Source organism: Ranitomeya imitator, chromosome 8 (assembly GCF_032444005.1).
Source record: "Ranitomeya imitator isolate aRanImi1 chromosome 8, aRanImi1.pri, whole genome shotgun sequence".
Lineage (NCBI taxonomy): Eukaryota > Metazoa > Chordata > Amphibia > Anura > Dendrobatidae > Ranitomeya > Ranitomeya imitator.
This window is the reverse complement of record NC_091289.1, coordinates 9,776,850-9,790,385: the sequence shown is the minus strand read 5'-3', so window position 1 is coordinate 9,790,385 and position 13,536 is coordinate 9,776,850. Positions and strand designations below refer to the sequence as shown.

General features: G+C 46.5%; 1 protein-coding gene across 2 annotated transcripts in view; it reads left to right on the top strand.

The window, feature by feature from the left end:
- Positions 1-687: 687 nt before the first annotated feature.
- FGD5 (FYVE, RhoGEF and PH domain containing 5) overlaps positions 688-13,536 on the top strand; it is a 92,327-nt gene continuing 79,478 nt past the window's right edge. The window contains exons 1-2 of one of the 2 annotated variants that reach the window (XM_069736245.1): positions 688-1,025; positions 5,586-8,394. In XM_069736245.1, the coding sequence (XP_069592346.1) occupies positions 974-1,025; positions 5,586-8,394 (2,861 nt within the window). In that variant the 5' untranslated portion in view covers positions 688-973. The remainder of the gene's footprint in view (positions 1,026-5,585; positions 8,395-13,536) is intronic. The other variant, XM_069736244.1, reaches the window with a different exon arrangement.

Genomic DNA, 13,536 nt, shown 5'->3' with positions numbered 1-13,536 from the left:
TAAGGGCGGTCCACAGGGGATGGAAAAACTGCAGGTAAAATCCACAGTGGAATAATACAGTAGCAGGCAGGTGGATGAGATATCTCACATATGTTCATATTCTGGACTTTTTAGTTATGAATTAAAAAAACTGCAACATGTTCATTTCCATTGCAGAATTCCTCTTTGGATGGGTGAAAACTGTGGTGAATATGCAGTAAAATCAGCAGCGGAAGCTGCAAACTCTGCAATTTGCTGCAGTGGTGAATTTGCCATGTGTGGACCTAACCTTAGTAAGGAAGGACCCCTCTACCTGAGGTCACACAATGCGGTCAGAGACCCTCACACATAAATAAGGCCGCAATATCCATTATTTGCATATATATTAGCGCCCACAGGTTACTGCTCCAGTTTGTTATTTCTTTGCTTAGGCATGCACGATCAGGCACCAAATCCATCATAGAAAGTCATATATGATGTGTTGCGGAATGCAGCGCTGCGGCGGATCTGGCTCATGATTGAGTATGGCGTCTCTCGTTCTGCGGCGGCCCCATTGGTATAAGGTTCTGAAATGTGTAGAATCCCTTTTTTTTATTATTTCCCTTGATCTACACATTGCCTTTCATACACACATTTTGCAGCCCTTGTTAGGTATCCCTGTGCATTATTATAGTCTGTGGCTGTGTATAGGGATGTGTGAGTGATGACATAGCAGAGAGCACTGAGTACTGTGGTGCCTGTAATGAGCTCAGGCTGCAGTTAATGACTTCTCCATCTACTCTCTATATTGTCTTGCATTTGGGGGGGTGAAGCTCTGACTGTGCAGACACGTGACCCTCCAGCTGCTGCAGGAGAAGTGGTGTCTCTTTAAATCTCAGAGTCCTTGTGTGCTGCAGGAAGGGACATGCCTGTTCCAGCAGCTCGGTGCACAGAGGATCTGCTGCTGGTGCCAGGGCTGTGTGTGCCCAGCAGATGCCAGGAGATGATGGTGTGAATGCTGGGGACAGCTCTGCAGAACTTCTCAGGAGCAGGGAAGATGAGCACAGGTAGGTCCAGCAGAGTCTATGGGGGGGAGATGAGCTCTATATAAGATGTGTTCTATGTGTGTATGTGCTGGGCACTGTATACAGCAGTGTGTGCGCTTCTGTGGGCACTGGCATGATGTGGCATCACACACATGGTGCATCAGAGCCCGAGAAATGGCTGGAGATTGCCGCAGAATTCTGCTGTTTTGATACAATTTGTAACAATTTGTGTAAACAAACAAATGGAACGTTGACGTTTTCACTGTCTGCAGCCGGTCACTGGCTCGTTAGTGTCAGCTCTGCAGGTTAAGGCTGATATCTCATCACTCCCATCCCAAGTTACACTCCATGATTGAGATTAGTTATTAGGAGGCCATTGTGTTCCACTTTGGGTGCAGACTGAAGCTGCTTTTGTTTATCAGCCTGGATAGGTGTGGAGTATGTCTCCGGCTATAATCAAAGATGAGTTTGTCAGATGCAGCAGAGCTGAAACAGTCGTTTAGCCTCTCTGTGTATTCAATTTATTTACATGGGACCGCAGGCAAAACGTAATTATCATATTTAGCTCTGCTACATTTTACACATCAGGCATTATCAAACCAGAGGAGTCGATTTGGGAGTAGATTTTGTATTTTATGTAGGTAGCAATGGTACTAAATAAATAAATAAATATATATATATATATATATATATATATATATATATATATATATATATATATATATTGGAACTTCAAAATTAGAGGGACAATCTGATATCTGATCAATGGCGGACGCCATCAGAAAAAGGTTCCTGTGCAAGAACAGTGTATGGGCCCCTTCTTTGTGTCTATGACAAAAGTTGCTTACTGCTTTAGAAGTCAAATTGGGCCCCCTGACCTCTTGAGCCCCAATGGTATGTCCACCCCTATATCTGATCACTGTTATAGCTCTCAGGTCCTCAAAGGTTGTAGTTTCTAAGATTAACTCAAAATCAGACTAGATAAAAAGTAAATGTAGCAAGATAGAATAGATAGATAATAGATAGATTGATTGATTGATAGATACATAATAGACAGATATAAGATAGATAGATAACAGATAGAGAATAGATAGATGATAGATATGTGACAGGTATTAGAAATTAATTTTGCACATGTTATAATTTATATTAATTCTGCATTAACTAGGGATGAAGCTTAAAAACTTTTTTTTATAGCTGAATTCCACATTTTTCTCCATATGATATAACCTTCGAACCTTGTATTCTCTCATTCTGCACATTACGTTTGATTTTCCCCTTGCAGATCCTCGCAGCGCAGCCTCATTTATCCAACTGTGCACATAGTGAATGAATTCTTAATGACACAGGTGCACTTCAGAAGATAAAACCATTAATCCCAATTTCTACAGTAATATCAGGCTGCGGGCATGCTGTGGCACCAGCAGGGGGCAGCCTGGCAGCTTGTGCTCCATGGTTGTACAGTACACATCATGTCCTGGGGACAGAGCCTCTCTGTGAGTGTGTCCCTGAGATTTGGGAGTGGGTCATAGTAACAGGATGTGGCCTACAGATCCATTTCTTCCTTCCTGCCATTGCTAAAAGTCTCTGGAGTGTTTTTAACCCTCTAGACGCTGGTGGTGGCTAAGTGGCAGGCTATTGTTATTACATCCACTTGGAAAGACAGAAGCAGATTCTTTGATCAGCAGTAAAATAGCAGATGTGCGGGATCTGGATAATCCTACATGTTATCGGGACCCTGTTATCCATCACTATCACATCCTTTATTCCAATAAATAGTAAAATTAGGCGCCATAATATAACAACTTAATGATTAGAATAAAGTACAGTCGGGTAGATCTGATATCTGTCACATCCAAGGGCACCAACATTTATGCTCAAGAGGGTGCCATGGGTGTAGCTATATAGGGTGCAGAGGAAGCAGTTGTATCGGGGTCCTGGCCCCTGAGGCTTCCCCGGCACATATAAAGACACCGGAATTATAGATGATACCTGGTATTGGGGTCACGGTTACATATTTGGGACCCATGAGAGTGAAGATATGAATTTGATCCCTGGTATCAGTCCCTCCCTCAATGTAAGCACGACAGCCCAGGATTTCCATCATGACTTACTATTTTCCTATTTCCTACATAGCTATTTCCCATTTAAAGGGCTTCTATTAAAAGTCTCTTTTCTGATGTCATATTATAGCCTTCCTATAATAATTGATGAATCACACCGTGTCAGGGCGGTATGATCGAGTCCGGCGCATGTTCTCACTGATTTCAGAGCCGCGGTGAAGAATGTCACAAAATGTTATTCTGGGCAGGAAGTGACCTCAGTGACTGATTATATATTGTCCTGCACAACTTCCTGCCAACAATCAGCCCGAGCCGCCATGCTGTTTACTAGGAAACTAGATCATAAGTCCCAAGGGTACAGGAAGGAAGCATTTCCCTGGAGGTCGATGCCTACAAATTCCTCATCTAGTTCTGGGGATAACGAGATTAGGACCCATAGAAATGATAAATCACGTTCCTTTATAATCCTGACATTAAAATATGCACTAAAACCTCTAAGACGGAGAAATAATGAGGTTTAGGAGGATAAATCATCGCCGAATTGTCAGATACAAAAAGGGGAAATCGATTTTGTTTGTTGCACAATCATGCACACATTATTCATATATTTCTTATATTCCAAGCTCCGTCATTTACATAATTCTTCGCCATGGAGCTTTATTTAGGCCTGGAGTTTGTCGTGAAGCAAATTGAGAATCTTCCCTAAAATGAAACAAAAAATAAGAATGATCATTGTAATTTACTTATCTAAGAAAGCACAAATATTGATCTCATACATAAAAAAATGGTGGGCACCAAGGACAATTTTTCTAGGATCCACCTAGTATTGATGTATATGCAAAAAAGACTATGCAGCTGCGGGGGAGACCCTGCGGATAGGGGTCTCAGCAAACACTAAAACCAGTGTCGGGTGGTGGCGCTCTCCTGCGCAGGGCCCACCGGAGGATTCTCCTGTTCTCCTGTGGCCAGTCCAAGCCTGACTACAGCCTTCTCTGCTTGGTAGCAATGCTCAGCACAATCATAGAGGCTCGTTTTGATCTTTTCTGTGACCTCTTTCTTCTTTGTATGACCTTAAAGATCCCCTTTTAGTAACCCTATAGCCATGGCTCTGTCCTCATCAAAAAAAGATGGCCATATACCTACAACAGCTATTGTCCGAACACTCGCTTGGCTGACATCTCTTCCTCTCCCTGCCATACCCATGTATACTCGGTTTGGACAAGTGTGCAAGTGTTGTCCCCTACACTCTTTCCCCTCCACTCTTTTTTCACCTCCAGACTCCTCTTTCCCCTCCAGACACGTTTTTCCCCTCCGTCCCCACCAGACTCTTCTCTCTCCTCCAGAATCTTCTCTCCCCTCAATACCCCCCTGTCCCCACCAGATCCCCCTGTCCCCACCAGATCCCCGTCCCCTCCAGACTCCTCTATCCCCTCCAGACCCCGCTGTCCCCCCAGATCTCTCTGTTCCTTCCAGACTCTTCTCTCCCCTCCAGATGCCTCTTTCACCTCTAAACTTTTTTCCCCTCAAGACTCCTCTCTCTCCTCCAGACTCCTCCGTCACTCCCAGACTCCTCCTTCCACCTCCAGACTCCTCTGTCACTTCCAGACTCCTCTGTCACTTCCAGACTCCTCTGTCACCTCCAGACTCCTCTGTCACCTCCAGACTCCTGTCACCTCCAGACTCCTCTGTCACCTCCAGACTCTTCTTTCCCCTCCATACTCCTCTGTCACCTCCAGACTCCTCTGTCACCTCCAGACTCTTCTTTCCCCTCCAGACTCTTCTTTCCCCTCCAGACTCTTCTTTCCCCTCCAGACTCTTCTTTCCCCTCCAGACTCCTCTGTCCCCTCCAGACTCCTCTGTCCCCTCCAGACTCCTCTGTCCCCTCCAGACTCTTCTTTCCCCTCCAGACTCTTCTTTCCCCTCCAGACTCTTCTTTCCCCTCCAGACTCCTCTGTCCCCTCCAGACTCCTCTGTCCCCTCCAGACTCCTCTGTCCCCTCCAGACTCCTCTGTCCCCTCCAGACTCCTCTGTCCCCTCCAGACTCCTCTGTCCCCTCCAGACTCTTCTTTCCCCTCCAGACTCTTCTTTCCCCTCCAGACTCCTCTGTCCCCTCCAGACTCCTCTGTCCCCTCCAGACTCCTCTGTCCCCTCCAGACTCCTCTGTCCCCTCCAGACTCCTCTGTCCCCTCCAGACTCTTCTTTCCCCTCCAGACTCTTCTTTCCCCTCCAGACTCTTCTTTCCCCTCCAGACTCTTCTTTCCCCTCCAGACTCTTCTTTCCCCTCCAGACTCTTCTTTCCCCTCCAGACTCTTCTTTCCCCTCCAGACTCCTCTGTCGGACAGTGCTACTTAATTCATAACATTTGACAACTTTACTCTAATGTGTGTGAGGCCTTAAATCCTGATTACTCTTTCTTGGTCGTCCTTGTCTATTCTTCCGCATACAATTTAATATTTACCATTCACTTGGGTATTCACATTCATATTTACAAAGTTCGTCTTTTCTTTTTATCTTTCAGAAGTCACCAAACCTGCCCTTGCACCAAAGCCACAAGGTCTGGATTCATTCAGTCCCAAGTTCTCTTCTCCACTTCTCTCAAAAGCTGGTCTTGTCCACCAAGCAAAGTCTATGTCCAGGGGTCCCAAGCCTCCGATCGCCCCTAAACCGGTGTTGTCTCCAGCTACAGAGAGGAGGTGCATAGAGGACGAGAACAATTCCTTAAACAAGTGTTCCAATGGGGATGTCGTGTGTCCGGTGGAGATCTACGATGCCGACCACTATAGATCGCTGTGTGATGAGTCGGAATCATTGGACATGACCTATGAGGATTATATTTCGGTTCCAGAGTCTCAGTTGACAGATGAGGAATGTACGGACTTTGATTGTGAGAAAAGTTCATCTTCTGAGGGGCTTGGAGACCCTTGGACTGCTACATCAGGGGAAGGGGACATCACAAGCTTTAGTCCTTCTCAAGCTGGGGAGGAAGACAGTGGACTCCCAGATAGTGCACCCTTGAAAGAAGTAGATTCTGGGGACTCTACAGAGGTGGATGACAGTGACAACACAGATGCCCTCAGCTTGAGGTCTTCATCCACCGCTGAGGCGGACAGCTTGGTGTCTCATTCTGGTTCAATGCAATTTAAAAATGACCTTGGAGATATGGATGATTTTTTAACTTTGGACAGTAATGAATGTATCGCAAAACCTGGGGAAGAACAGGACATAAATAATATGGGATGTGATGGGGTTATTTTGACACAAGACACAAGTGCAGATAGCCAGTCCGTCAGCGATGGCATTGTCAATGATGTAAATGACTATGAGGTCTCTTTGGATGAGACTCGGTGCAATAATTACAGTGATGATGATGGATCTAATGGAACATCTGATCCTGAACCTTTAGATATTGGGTCTACTGAAATCTCAAAAGTCCAATACGAGGATGAGGCCAATCCATGTGTGGATGAGACAGAGGAGACAGCCCAGAATGAGGATTCAGAAACCCAACGTGAGGATGACACTTCCCAACGTGAAGAAAATGAAAAAACCGAGCGAGAGTTTACAGCAGACGTTTTAGTCAATGGAGTAGAGACTGTAGAGGATACTAATATTGATGAAGAATTGGATGGCTGCAATGAAGACTTAGGCAACATTGTATCAGATCCCGATATTGAAGAGGAAGTTCAGCACGAAAGTAATGGAGACGCTATGGTCAATGTCACTGAAGCTAAGGAAGAAGCATCAGATGTGGGTTTTGGGTTTGGTCATAACATTGAAGAAACAAAGGAAGTTTCTGGAGATGACAACATTGATGACAACTGTCAGATAATCCCATTTGAATGTGTAGGTAATGACGACATCAATGAGCTGCCAGAAGACACACCAGAGGCAGAAAATGTACAAGACACCACCTTGGCTGAGATTGAGCAGGTAAAAGAAGAAGACTTTTCAGAGGACGCTGCAGATGATGAAGGAAGGAAGTGTAATGATGCTGACCCAGCTTTAGATACTCAGGGTGATACATTATTTCCAAAGGATGAAGCTGATGCAGCAGAGGAGTCACCTGAAGACCAGGAAGCGAGGGTCAAGGAGATCATTGTGGAGGCAGAAGAGGATGACAGCAACCCATATGTCCTGGAGGATAGTGCGCAATCCCGAAGTAGGAAGCTGCTCGGCACAGATGGCAGTCCCCCCAACATGAAAGAGGAAGAGACCATCATGGAAGAATTCAACCATGATGAGGACAACCATGTAGTCAACATAGACAGAAAGAATATTGTCACAAGGACACGATCCTACTCGGGGAAAATCCCAGGTAACGTTCCTGAGACCGTGCCGGAGGAGACTGTTGCAGAAATGGAGGCTCAACCGTGCAATACTGACCTCTTAATGAATGCCAAGTCTGAGAAGATGCCTTCTAAGCCTTTAGATTTCATAAGGGCCTTACCAAGGAAACCAAGTCGTTTTATAATATATCCCCGATCCTACTCAGTGGAAGGCAGGGAAAATGCAGCATCAATGTATATAGAGTCCGATATCAACTTCTCCCCGTACATCATTAGCTCATCGGGCAGCTTTTCTCAGAGAAACTACCATACGCACAGTGGGATGTCCACGCCGACCTCTTTGGTGGACATCCCTCCACCCTTCCAGCTTGCCAGCATTACAAAAAAGCCAATAACCAAAAGTTCTCCTTCGCTGTTTGAGAATGACTCTTCGGAGAAAGGTTTCAAGAAGAAAAAATCCTCATTCAAAAAGTTCCTCACCTTGAAGTTCAAGAAGAAGACAGAAAACAAGGTCCACGTGGACGTCAATGTGTCGTGCTCCAGGTCGTCTTCAGAGTCAAGCTACCATGGTCCCTCAAGGTTAATGGACCTGGAGAGAAGAAGTGTTGGGAACTCTCCTCAGTTGCCGAGTCGCTCGGGGATGCCATGCCATCCAGATTCTCCAACCGCCATGCTCTTCTACAAGGACATGAAGAGGAAAGGAACCTCCAAGGCCTTTAACAGGAGTGTTGCCAGGGTGGAGTCCTTTGAGGACCGCTCCCGACCACCATTTATGCCTTTACCTTTAACTAAACCCAGGTCTATTTCTTTCCCCAATGCGGACACTTCAGATTATGAGAATATCCCAGCCATGACGTCTGATTATGAGAATATACAGATCCCACCACGAAGGCCTGCTAGGGCCAGCACCTTCACCGAATTCTTTGAAGATCCCACCAGAGCCTTGTCTTCCGCCAATGAGAATGATGGATATGTGGATATGAGCAGCTTCAATACTTTTGAAGTCAAACAGCAGTTTACAGTCGAGCAAGAAGCTGAAAGGTATGTATGGTGCAAAACCTGAACAATGTGATTTTTTTTTTGGGGGGGGGGGCATGTGTCACATTATGTGTGATCCTCGGTCCCCACTACACAGAGGGTTTGCCCGATAGGACCACAGATGCCGAGGTTCGGTGACTGCTGCCTCTGCGCCTCCTAGACCTGAGCCCCTTAGGGTATATGCACAATTTAAAGTATTTCTGCATCTCTTGGCAGGAAAAACGCATCGGTGCATTTTTAACCCCATTTTTGCTGTGTTTTTTACTTGTGTTTTTTTTTGGGTGCAGAGTTTTTCCCACTCATTTGTATGAGTGAAATATGCAGCAAAAACGCTGAAAGAATTAACACTGCAAATATAAATCTGCACCAAGTCTGCAAATCACAAATAAGCAACGTGTGCACGAGACCTCAGGATTCCCATTCACTTTGCTGCCTCAGGAAACTCAGCAAAAACGCAACGTGTGCACACAGCCTTATACATATTGCCGATAGGTAAATGCCAGGAAGAATCTTGGCTCTTTTAGGAAGAGGAATCGTTGACCGTTGTATGAAGAACACTGAGGATTGTGTTACAGTTGTATCCAGTGTAGTCAATTCTCTGTGGGCTGATACATTCTATTTGCACGGATACATTGTAGCAAACTATCAGGACAGGAAGGAGATTTATGTAGAAACTTTACCAGACTGCATGCCACTGTAACAAACCTTCAGCTGAGACCTGTTAGCTCTATACAGATGTTCACAAGCAGAGATCCTGAATAATGTGAGGAACAAAGTATTTTGGAAATCTGTTCTGTTCCCCATTGTCCCTCGGCTACAATACTGCGCCATCATGGACTTAAATAGTGCTGTTGGGTGCATGGCCTGGGGGACGTGGGGGGATGTGGGACCCCTGCTGTATCAATTGATCTTTTTGTTACTACCAAACCTTCTATCCTCGCCATCACCGAAACCTGGCTCACCCCTTCTGACACAGCCTCCCCTGCTGCACTTTCGTATGGTGGCTTCCACCTTTCTCACACCCCCCACCCCAGCAGCAAACATGGCGGAGGAGTTGGTTTTCTCCTGTCAGATACCTGCTCCTTCACCCCAATCCCACTGCCACCCTCTGTTACCCTCCCTTCCTTTGAGGTGCACTCTGTGCGCATCTACTCCCCCTCCAACCTCCAACTGGCTGTCATTTACCGCCCCCCAGGGCCAGCCACCACCTTCTTTGACCACTTCACCACCTGGCTACTTCATTTCCTTTACGCGGACATCCCCACTATCATCATGGGCGACTTCAACATCCCCATTGACACTTCCCTCTCAGCTGCCACTAAACTTCTATCTCTCACTTCCTCCTTCGGCCTCACTCAATGGTCTTCTACAGCCACCCACAAAGATGGCCACACACTGGACCTCATCTTCACCCGCCTCTGCTCCCTATCTAACCTCTCTAACTCACCTCTTCCTCTCTCTGACCACCGCTCTATATAACACCATAATAGCTGTAGCTTTGGAATCTGCTACCCCGCTTACACATACCAAAGCTCGCAAAATCAACAGACAGCCCTGGCACACCCGCCTGACCAAAGAACTGAGGCGAGCTTCCAGGGCTGCTGAGCGCAGATGGAAAAGATCCCACTCTAACGAGCACTTCATCGCATTCAAACAGTCCCTCACTACTTTCAAGACCACACTCGCCACAGCTAAACAAACCTACTTCTCATCTCTCATATCCTCCCTGTCTCACAACCCTAAACAGTTATTCAACACCTTCAACTCTCTCCTCTGTCCCCCAGCACCGCCTCCCTCCCCACTCATCTCAGCTGAAGACTTTGCCTCATTTTTCAAGCAGAAGATTGATAACATCAGGGACATTTTGTCGACAACCCCCAGAGCCCTTCCTCCTGACTTCCCAGCCCTCCACCTCCAAAACCAACTTCTCCACCATTACAAAAGATCGACTCTCCACTCTACTCTCAAGATCGCATCTCACCACCTGTGTACTTGACCTGATCCCTTCCCACTTCATCCCAAACCTCACCACAGTCTTCATCCCAACCCTAACCCACCTCTTCAACCTATCACTAACAACTGGTGTTTTCCCCTCAAGCTTTAAACATGCCTCCATCACACCTATCCTCAAAAAGCCCTCTCTTGACCCATCCTCTGTATCTAGCTATCGCCCTATATCACTTCTCCCCTATGCCTCAAAACTACTGGAACAACACGTCCATCTTGAACTGTCCTCCCATCTCTCTTCTTGCTCCCTCTTTGACCGCTTACAATCAGGTTTCCGGTCACACCACTCCGCTGAAACTGCCCTAACTAAGGTCACCAATGACCTCTTAACCGCCAAGAGCAAGCTACACTACTGTCCTCCTCCTCCTGGACCTGTCCTCTGCTTCTACGCAACTCTGTCCTCTTCCTGGACCTGTCCTATGCCTTCTACACTACTCTGTCCTCCTCATGGACCTGTCATCCGCGTTCTACAATACTCTGTCCTCCTCCTCCTGGACCTGTCGGCTGCCTTTGACACAGTGGACCATTCCCTGCTGCTGCAGACCCTCTCATCCCTTGGCATCGCAGACTTGGCCCTATCCTGGATCTCATCATACCTAACAGACCGTACATTCAGCGTCTCCCACTCACACACCACCTCCTCACCTCGCCCCCTATCTGTCGGAGTCCCACAAGGTTCAGTCCTCGGGCCCCTGCTCTTCTCCATTTACACCTTTGGCCTGGGACAGCTCATAGAATCTCACGGCTTTCAGTATCACCTCTATGGTGATGACACACAGATCTACATCTCTGGACCAGATATCACCTCCCTACTAACGAGAATCCCTCAATGTCTGTCCACTATTTCATCCTTCTTCTCCGCTAGATTTCTGAAACTTAACATGGACAAAACAGAATTCATCATCTTTCCCCCATCTCACGTGACCCCCCCAATGAACCTATCCATTACAGTAAATGGCTGCCCACTCTCCCCAGTCCCACAAGCTCGCTGCCTCGGGGTAATCCTTGACGCTGATCTCTCCTTCAAACCACATATCCAAGCCCTTTCCACTTCCTGCCGACTTCAACTCAAAAATATTTCACGGATCCGTGCATTCTTAAACCAAGAATCTGCAAAAACCCTAGTCCATGCCCTCATCATCTCTCGCCTTGACTACTGCAACCTCCTGCTCTGTGACCTCCCCTCTAACGTTCTCGCACCCCTCCAATCTATTCTAAACTCAGCTGCCCGACTAATCCACCTGTCCCCCCGCTATTCCCCGGCCTCTCCCCTCTGTCAATCCCTTCACTGGCTCCCCATTACCCAGAGACTCCAGTACAAAACCCTAACCATGACGTACAAAGCCATCCACAACCTGTCTCCTCTATACATCTGTGACCTCGTCTCCCGGTACTTACCTACACGCAACCTCCGATCCTCACAAGATCTTCTTCTCTACTCCCCTCTTATCTCCTCTTCCCACAATCGTATACAAGATTTCTCTCGCGTATCACCCCAACTCTGGAGCCCTCTACCACAACATATCAGATTCTCGCCTACCATCGAAACCTTCAAAAAGAACCTGAAGACCCACCTCTTCCGACAAGCCTACAACCTGCAGTAACCACCGATCGACCAAACTGCTGCATGACCAGCTCTATCCTCACCTACTGTATCCTCACCCATCCCTTGTAGACTGTGAGCCCTCGCGGGCAGGGTCCTCTCTCCTCCTGTATCCTCACCCATCCCTTGTAGATTGTGAGGCTTCGTGGGCAGGGTCCTCTCTCCTCCTGTACCAGTTATGACTTGTATTGTTCAAGATTATTGTACTTGTTTTTATGTATACCCCTCCTCACATGTAAAGCGCCATGGAATAAATGGCGCTATAATAATTAATAATAATAATTGATGGGGGCTCCAGTGGCGTACAATGTCACCAACCCATAGCTTGGGCTGTTGTATCCCTTTTAGTTAGATGTTGTGAAGGGGGCAGAATCTCGGGGGCAATTATGTTGGTAATTAAGTACAATTCTATAGTAAGTTGCCCCCCTCCGGTTTTGCAGGGTCTGATCTGTGGCTTTGTTAAAGGCGCAGCGCCTCCTGTTCTGCCCGCGCCTCCCCTGGGCTACGCCACTATATCACATGATTTAAACTGCAATTTACACGTGTGACAGCGCAGCCCTCGGCTCTAATAGATGTGTGATTTCCCGTGATCGGGGGATGATGGCTTCATACAATTATCAGCAGTGGTCACCTTAGTCGACTTTGTCGCAGGGTTGATTGGATTTCGCAATCCAGTAATTGCTGAGGCTGACGGGCAGCGCTGCAGTGCTGGGGGCCGCGCTGCTGACTAAGCTCCACACAACTTTCCCCATGGGGTTTGCAGGCTGCATTTTTCCGTGGAGCGGCCGGATAATATCACATTCAGTGCTACCTATTATCTGCGAGATATCCTGAGACTTCATCATGAAGCTCAGGCGCCTGGACGAGACGTTCTGCTGCGCTAATCATCCCCAAGCCAACGCTGATTGGATAACGACCAGTGATGTCATCAGATGGGAGGGGCCAGAGTCGAATATTAAGATATTGTTCACTTGATAATTATGGATCCGCGGTTACTAAACCGACCCCCGGGGAGAAGGCGCGAAGCCACAGCGACCTACAGACAGGATAATGAAGGAGGCCGTAATATCACTGATGTACACAGCGCAGGTGTGAATGTGAGCGCACTCACCACCAACACGGACCACGGTATTATAGCAGTTATATTCTTGTACATAGGAGCAGTATTATAGTAGTTATATTCTTGTACATAGGGGTAGTATTATAGTAGATATATTCTTGTACATAGGGGCAGTATTATAGTAGTTATATTCTTGTACATAGGGGTAGTATTATAGTAGTTATATTCTTGTACATAGGGGCAGTATTATAGTAGTAATATTCTTGTACATAGGAGCAGTATTATAGTAGTTATATTCTTGTACATAGGGGTAGTATTATAGTAGTTATATTCTTGTACATAGGGAGCAGTATTATAGTAGTTATATTCTTGTACATAGGAGCAGTATTATAGTAGTTATATTCTTGTACATAGGGGCAGTATTATAGTAGTTATATTCTTGTACATAGGGGTAGTATTATAGTAGTTATATTCT